Here is an 8738-nt window from a genome sequence, read left to right as displayed (position 1 = left end):
GCTGGTTGGGGTAGCGAGTATTATGATCAATTTTTCGCATAATTTTTTCCGTCACGCTCTGCACGTAGATTTTCAAGCTATCAGGGAGACCCCCTAATCAGTGATTTAATGTGGACTGGATCTCCCAGAGCAGCAAGGGGAATGCGCTGCCTCCATGGCTCGTACATGCTTGAATACACACAGCCTTTTTGCACTGATTCAGCCAGCCCAGATAATTTAATGGAGCCAGCAGTTTTTCACCCAATCCTGTCCCTGGGGTAAGGGACGAGATCAGTGCATCTCAAGATTGTTTAACTTATCTATCCCCTGGGCCAGGGAAGAGACATCATTAGAGATATTGACTGCCTTAGGGGCGGCCATCCTATAATTACGTACAAACTTCACAGGGGCAATACATCCTGAGAGGGCCACACCGTAGTATCCAAATTTCCCCTATTCACTCTCAGGAGGTCACATCGTAGTTCACAGTTTACGTTACAAAACTCAAAGGGCAACATCATACACAAACCACACTGTTCCCAAAACGGGCAAAGACCCGTTCCTGACCCTGGTCGGGAGACCCAAAAGCTCTCTAACAGTCCTCCTCCCATACACCACCGATTTTTTATCACTTTTCAAATCCATACACACCACTTGCTCAAGCTGGCCCGAACCAAAAACACCATCCCAATCAGACCAATCGTCCTCTCATTCATCACACCAAAGATTGCTTCCAAATTGCACCACAACCTCCTGCTTACATGCAGAACATACAAACAACAGAAAACAACACCGGGTTCAAAACTCATTTCCCTTACACAAACCGTTTAAATCTGCCATTCCCTTTGTCCGTCTCCAGCTGCTCTCCTAGTTGAAGACACAGCACTTGCCCGAAGTCAGACTGTGGCTTGTTCACTCAAACCACTTAAACCTCTCCTACAACACAGGGTACCGGGCACAAAAACTTATTGCAGGCACAAAGCGTAACAATGGTCATGAAAATCCCACTTATAACCACAACGATGTAAATTTCAATTCCCGTGGGCTGCAGAAGGTTATAAATGATAGCTATGCCACATTGTTTCTGCTAGCCCAAATAGCAAGAAGCCCAGACCACCAAAGGGTCTCACGTATGCGCGCAAACCTCCTTTACCAGATTCAAATCCACCCGTGGAGCGAGCACCAAAGCTCTTTACCTCGCGTAGGACATCTCACGACTTACCTGTATCCCCAACAAGACATGTCTTTCCATCCTGCCTAAGGGACTGTACGGAGGAAGGTTTCGAGGGGTTCTCTCCCCAACCCCTATTGTCTTTTAAAGCCGGCTATCCTTACTTCCCATTCAGTCCCTTGGAGGCTTTATAACAACAAATCCACCTTTCCTTTTGCCCTTCTCCGGCTGCTTGCCTCACAAAAAGACAGAGCCGCAGGTCCAGGCCCCGCATTCACTTCGTCCTTAACTGTGTCACACACACACACACACACACACACACAGACACACACAGACACACACACACACAGACACACACACACACAGACACACACACACAGACACACACACACACACACACACACACACACACACACACACACACACACACACTGTTATGAACGTTTGCTGATTCTTCCGATAATAGTTGAAAATAGTACAAAGTTTGGATGAATGATCATAAACGGAATACTTTAGAAGCTTTTCTGCTTGCCTAGACTCGATCAAAATAAACTGCAAGGGGAGGGAATGATTCTTTTTATGCTTGTACGAGTTAAAACAAAGGTAAAATATTTCGAAGTTAATATTAAGCTTATTTTGTATTATGCTTTGCTTATGAAATGGAACGAGCGATCAGAGGAAGAGAAGACGAGGCGGATTTGGAAAACAGCCTATAAAATAGTTTGTGACCACACTAGTGTGAAAGGAAACCATGTGCGAAATACATCTTACACCAGGGTCATCGATAAGGAAGAATGAAAAAAGTCTGTTTAATAATTGTACAAGAAGACGAAGAAAAATAATATATGAACTTTGCTTGGCTAATCACAAAAATGAATATGAACTTTGCTTGGCTAATCACAAAAATTAATAGATAACTGGAAAATAAATTGCTTTGTTTATTAAAGAGTATAAATACTTGTATCCTACCTCTCTACAGTGCGGAGTGGTGAGACTTAGGTCTCCTCCCGCCCAGCGCTGTTTCTTTCTCTCTGAATAAACTGCTGCTAATCACACTCCCCGCGTGAGTGTCTCGTTTGTCGATAACACACACGTCTCCCCGAATGTCCTGACCACCAAGGCAATACTTAACGTCCAATTTTCTTACCTTGGTCTGTGCACGGAGTTGCCTGGTCATTACAGCGGTGCCTACTAAAAACAAGACACCCAAAGGTCAAGAAGACCCTTGCCCAACTGAAGACCCAGACATAACCATGAATCAGTAATTACAGATAAACAGTGGCTTTACATTGCTAGCAGGAACTAACAGATGGTGATGCTCAGCCAAATTATTTTATAGACTTGAAAATTAAATATATTCATTAACACTCCCTGCTCTTTTCAACTTCAAGGGAAACCCCATTAATAAATCCTTTAAGGGAATTTTTGCTCAGCAAAATAGGCATCTGGCTAGGAATGCTGATGTGCTGTGCGGGCGCTCAGAGAAAACAAGTGTGATTTCTTTTCCTTCTGACGAGCATGTGATGCAGGTCCTCCTCCCCTGTGTGCTGATTAGGTGGTTGAACCTCAGAAGGAGGAGCCTAGATGGTGGCTTCTTCTGCTTTAGCACTGGCCAGCAAAGTTGGTCTATCACTCCCCTTTTCAGCTGGACAGGTAGAAAATATATTTTGAGAGGCCTAGGAGTTAAGGAGAGGCAGAGATCATTCTGGAATCAGTGTCACAGGCAAAACAGGCTCAACACAGAATAAAGGAAAGAAAACTCGAGCTGGGCTTGTTCAGCCTGGAGAAGAGAAGGCTGCGGGGGGACCTCATTACAGCCTTCCAGTACCTGAAGGGAGCTTATAAGCAGGAGGGGATTCAACTTTTTAAAAGGATAGCCAATGGCAGGACAAGGGGGAATGGATTAAAACTAAAGGAAGGAAGGTTTAAATTACACATTAGGGGGAAGTTTTTTACAGAGAGAGTGCTGAGGTGCTGGAACAGGCTGGCCAGAGAAGTAGTGGATGCAGGTCCCTGGAAGTGTTCAAGGCCGGGTTGGATGGGGCCCTGGGCAACCTTGTGTAGATCCAGGCCTGAGGTTGGTGGCCCTGCCTGTGGCAGGGGGGTTGGAGCTCTGTGATCCTTGGGGTCCCTTCCAACCCACGCCATTCTATGATTCTATGATTCTATGATTCTATGATATATGACACTGCACTGCACACCCAGTGACACCAGAGTCAGGTCAAGAGAAGTGCAGTCAGACCTTTTATGGGTGCAGTCATTAATCACAGAATGTCTGGTGCTGCTTTCCCAGTCATGCCTGACACACAGCCTGTTGCTAACAGGACAACAGAGCTTTTTACAATGTGGAGTCTCCACTGGATACACCAGGACAGCCGTGCTGTGGGTGACAACACACACGCCAGCAAGGCCATGGCGTAAGCCCCACGCCCAGCTCCCAGCATTCCCCATGCCACGTGCCATGGCAGAGACACTGCTGTCCCGATGGTCCTAGGGCCTGTCCCCACTGACCAGCAGGACCAGTCATGGCCATTCCTCCCCCCGCCACCCCCCACCAATTTGCTTTGAAACCCCTCCGACCAGGGGGCTGCAGGGCTCCTCCTGTGCCCTCGGCCACAAAGAAATGCCAGGCACAGAGCCGCGTGCTCACTCCAGCTGGGCACAGGCCCCAGCAGCCTTTATTTCTCAAGCTGCCCTGGCAAAGGCAGGCCTCGCCCCTGCCGCCTGCTGCTGCCAGCTCCCCTGCTAAACAGAGTGGCTGGCGTCACAATTAAGGCCCCTTCCAATGGACTCTCCGGGGCCGCTTGCAGCCTCCGTGGCGTGGCTGGCAGTCCCTGGCCTTTGGCTTCCCCACGGCGCTCCAACAGCCTCCTCTTCTTCCCCTGGCTAAAGGGCACAGAAGAAAAGCCCTCAGCTCTGTGCCCAGGGCTAAGGACCCCTCAGCACCCCAAAGCCGGCCTCAGGACAGTAGTGTTCAGAGGCGCTGCCGAGGCCAGACCGCTGCTCTGTGCGGCGGCACCTGGGTCCTCGTGCCCCAGTCAAGCTGCAGCATGAAAAGTGCAGACGAGCCAGGGGGGAGAATGGCAGCAGGGCCCAATATGGGACACGCTTACCCTTCCCGTGCTCTCTCTGGGAGGCACGGCTCTGCCTGCCCCTCCGGTGCTTTCGGCCTCCATGAGCTTTGGCAGCTCTTCTCCTGCTGCTCCTTCAGCTTCTCAGCATAGGCCTTTCTCAGGAGGGGGGGAGGGCAAAAGGGATCTTCAGACACGTAGGGGCAGGAGGTCTGCAAAGGCAGAAGACACTTTCCTTAAGCACTGCCACCAAGAGCTGGGGCTGTTCCCCGGGCTTCAGCCAGGCGTATGACTTGCACAGTCTTGGCTTATGTTTAAGGTGGTGCTGCTGTCCCCTCACAGAGGTGTATGGGCATGAGAGAGACCGCCCGTGCTGCAGCTTCTCGCACGGGGCAACATGCAGGGCAGCAGGCACACAGAAGACCCCCTGCCTGGCCACATGCCCACAGCTCTGCAGCTGTGCCCGCGGCAGCAGGCCCCCCCTGCTCACCTCGCAGGGAATGGGGAGGGGGAAATGCCCTTTTCCTGGGGGCTGTGAAGCACGCGCCATACCTGGCCTCGCGCCACGTTCTGCCCCATTCTGTCAGTATTGTATCTGCGCCACACGTCGGCTTCAATCTCTGGGCGCTTGGATGCCATCAGCAGCCGGAGTTCTTTTTCTTCCCTCTCGGTGCGGCGCGAGCTCGTAACCTGGAGGCCGTGCACACAACACACATGCGGCCTTTACTCTCCTCGGGCTTGGGCAGGACAGGAGGGCTGGGGCAGTGGGCACCTCTTGCTTCTGTCCCAACCCCCAGTGCTCAAAACGTGACACAAGGCTGGCAGATCCCTAGGGCATACCATTCGTGACGGCTGCGGAACACATGGAGGGAGATGCAACTGCGGCTCAGCTGGAGGCGTGGGCTGCTTCAGCTCCTCCTTGGAATTCTTGATCACAGGCAGGAATCTAGAGAGGCACAACACGCTGAGCTTTGGGGAGCTTAGGCAGAGCCAGGTGCTCCGGCCCCACCGGGCTGTTGGGCAGGAGGGCCACATGTCCAGCCGGCCGACATCTGTGCGGCCCTTCGGCCTCAGCACATGGGGCACCCTGGCCATGGGCCTTGGCTCTTTGGCACGTCAGCCAGGGCACCGTGCGCCTCCATGCCCCGGCATCAGCGCTTCTCCAAAGGGCTCACCTGGCTTGGCCAACTTCTTGGTTAGCTGCCCTGGCTCTACTCTGCTGCAAGGCTACAGAAACCCTCCGCTGAGCCAGGAACACTGGTTCCAGCACGCTCACTGCCGTTGGGAGGCAAAAGAAAAGCACAACAGCTTCTTTGGGACCCTGCGGGCCAGGCAGGAGCATCCCACAGCCCCCCTGCCAGCACTCGCTGGGACATTACCTCTGCGGGCTCCCTGGCCCCAAGGCGCTGGCTCTCTCATGGGCTTCACAGAAGTGGTAGTGGCCACTGATTTGTGCGTGGTCACAGCTGTGAGGCTGGAAACAAGAGGGCACCAGTTGAGCAGAAGGGAACCACCCTCCTTTGGGGCTGACTCCAACAGGCTTCTAGCAGGCATCTTTGGGAGCCACTGCTGCCAAGTCCCTGGGGGGATGCAGCTCACTGTGGCACCTGAGTGGCCCCATGGTCTCCATCACCTGCTGCTTCCCTTGCCTTCCTGCCAGGAAGCTGATGGCACAATTCCCCCTTTGCGGCTCCCACAGACCCTCCCGCCTCTCCCTTCCCTCAGGGGACATCCAGGCCCGACTGGATGCTTTGCCTGCACGCTCCAAGGCGCAGAGCAGCGAGCGGCAGCCCAGTGGGGAAGCTCTCCTGGCCAGGAGCTGCTCTTGCCTAAGGTGGGCAGGAGAGGAGCCCTGGCAAGTGGGTGCCCCCGCAGCAGCAGGGTCTGAGCAACGGCTCCCTTGACCAGCTGGGGGGCTGCACAAGCCAACCTCCTCACCGTGGCAGCGTGATGATCTCATCTTCACTGAGCCGATTGAAATCGGTTTTGCCCGGAAAGGCCACGATGCGCATCATCTTGGGGTCCTGCAAGGGGACAGAGACACGTCAGCAGACACCCAGGAAATGTGCTTCTTGCTCACAAAGGTGTCAGAGCCCCTCGCTGCTCAAGGAGGCAGAGGCTGCCACTCAGAAAGCCCCTGGCCGCCTACTCCCTCGATGACATCAGCCGCTCCCTCCAAGGGGCAGAGGTGACAAGCGGACGGGGCCTTAGCTCATTAAGAGCCAGTCTAAGCCAGGTGGCCAGGCCGGTGGTGGCAGCCGAGAGGAAGCCGCTGGAGGCAGCTTTGGCTGCATTGCCACAGAGGCATCGGGAGCAGCCCCGGAGAAAGGAGAAGCTCACCCCGAGAAGAGCTTCCAGCATGTGCCCGCTGGAATCCAGCTCCAGCAGGCAGTCGTCAAAGAAAGTCATGCTGACCACTTGTCTTCGCACGGCAAGGATGCCAATGCCCCTGAAGGTGAATTCCACCTCCTTCTTGTCCAGGAGGGCCCCAGCAAAGAACAGCAGGGTCTCATGTATGCACCGCTCCACGATTTCTTGGCGGAAGTGGATGTCTGCGGCGATCTGCACGTAGTCCAGCTGAACAACTGGCGTCCCGTCTAGGGAAGAAGGGCAAAGCACCTGTGTCTCTCCCACTGCCGTTCAGCAGGCGCTGAGACTAGGCGCCATCAGCACCCAGCCCTCGTGCAGGGCAACTGGGCCAGACAGCGTCCCCTTTCAGCTTCGGCCACATCTCCAGAGCGGACCTGACGCACAGCAGAAGGCAAAGAGCAGCCCTGCCTCCTGCTGCGAGAGGGCAGCTGGAGCGGAGGGCGAGCTGGGGAGATGAGGCTGGCTCCCCAGGGAGGGGCAGGCTGCTGGGCTGCTGGACATACGCCCATGCTCAGTGCTCCCCAGCTGGCACTGGCCTTTGCTTGGCCCTCTCGCGCAGCTGTGGCCACCGAGCCAAAAAGACACATGCAAGGGCTGTGCAGGGCAAGCACCTCTCTTCTTACCAGGAATTTTGCACTTTGCGCACTTGAGCTTGTAAAATTTCTTGAGAAACCTGCATGGCTGGAACACAGGTCTCTGCACCAGAAAAACCTTGTCCTCTCCCACTGTGGCACGTGCTTGGACGAGTGCAAATGTCCCAATTCCAATGTCCACTGCCTGAAAACACGAGCAAGAGGAGGGACCGTTGGCAGGGCTGCACAGAGGCTGCAAGGCTGCCAGGTGACTCGCGGGGCCCTGGGGCTGGTACTTTGTGCCCCGCTCCGCAGGCCCATAGAGACAGCACAGGCCACGGGCAGGGGACAGGGCTCACCCTCTTCTCCAAGAGCTGTGTCCGGATGTAGCTGGATGCAGAAGCCCAGACCCGGCAGATTTCTGGAAGCAGAGCAAAGGCATGGCGCGCTCCGAGGCAGCAATGGCCAACCAAGCAGCACCCCCTCTTCACAGAGCCAAAGGCTTTCAAACACTGGAGTGTGCTTGAGGCCTGACGCGCCCTGAGCAAACACTCGCCCTCCCAGAGCAGCTCCACTGTGTTCTGGGCTGCCCTCAGCCTCCCACAAGCCCACCCTGTGCCCAGGACGGGCCTGGGGAGGAAAGACCGCCACCCACAGAGTGTTTTGGGGGAGGGGATCTCGCCCTTTGACATGGGCCACAGTCCTACCACTGGTGCTGAGCTCCCTGAGGGTTGCAAGATCCTTGGGATTCAAGGGGTTGAAGAGCAGGTACTTCATCATCTTTGCCCCCCTGCACTGCAGCAGCTGGGCAGATGTGCTTGTCCTGCTGGAAAACCCCTCGGCTTCTCTTCTCTTCCTCTGACGCTTATCCAAGCGGCGTCTCCAACTCTCTCTCGTGGCCTCCCCTCAATACCTCCTGGTAGCAGGGAAGGTCCTGAAGAGCAGAGCACTGGTGAGAGCAACCCTGGTGTTGCCCAGGCCTCACCAGAAGTGTGGTCCTGGGGGCAGGGTGGGGAGAGGGAGCTGTTGCAGTGAGGTGGGTCACTGTGATGTCACAACGTGTCACAAAGGGCTAACGAATGGCGTGCGAGTGATGCATGAATAAGGTGCGTCAGAAGGAGGCTCTCCCTCTGGGTCATGAGGTTCAGGAAGGACCCCCTTGTGCTCTACACTCCTCTGAGAGGAGCCTAGGGAGCAGCTAGGTCCAGTCTTTGTCCCAGACTTGGCACCGCGGCCATGGGGCACGAAGCTCTGGCACGTCAGCCACGGCACCGTGCGCCTCCAATGCCGCGGCGTCAACGCTCCTCCAAGGGGCTCACCTGGCTTGGGCAGCTTCCTTAGCTTTAGTTTGCTGCCTGGCTAGAGAAACCCTCCACTGAGCCAGGAACACCCGTTCCAGCACGCTCACTTCAGGCAAGCTCTTAATGTTTCACACAGTGCTCACACTTATTTGGCCTTCTCATGGGCAAGGCAGCAGCACTCTGCACTAAAGGGCACTGCACTGACACTCCTGCCTGCGTATTTCACCTCGGTCCCTCTTGGTTGTCCACAGCAAAACTCTTGAAGCTGGGAAAG

At 54.9% G+C, this 8738-nt stretch overlaps 1 protein-coding gene across 1 annotated transcript; it reads right to left on the bottom strand.

The window, feature by feature from the left end:
* Positions 1–3805: 3805 nt before the first annotated feature.
* CCDC81 (coiled-coil domain containing 81) lies at positions 3806–7943 on the bottom strand (the record flags this gene model as incomplete). Its single annotated transcript, XM_084277933.1, has 9 exons — positions 3806–4036; positions 4264–4433; positions 4774–4911; positions 5062–5167; positions 5397–5496; positions 5601–5695; positions 6160–6245; positions 6562–6818; positions 7871–7943. 9 exons carry the CDS (start codon positions 7941–7943, stop codon positions 3829–3831), a joined length of 1233 nt encoding a protein of 410 aa, XP_084134059.1. The 3' UTR covers positions 3806–3828.
* Between the last annotated feature and the right edge of the window lie 795 nt (positions 7944–8738).

This window comes from Gallinula chloropus, assembly GCF_964237585.1.
Source record: "Gallinula chloropus genome assembly, chromosome: Z".
In the NCBI taxonomy this organism is placed as follows: Eukaryota; Metazoa; Chordata; class Aves; order Gruiformes; family Rallidae; genus Gallinula; species Gallinula chloropus.
Note: the sequence above shows the minus strand (reverse complement) of the source record. Positions and strands in the feature narration are given on the sequence as shown.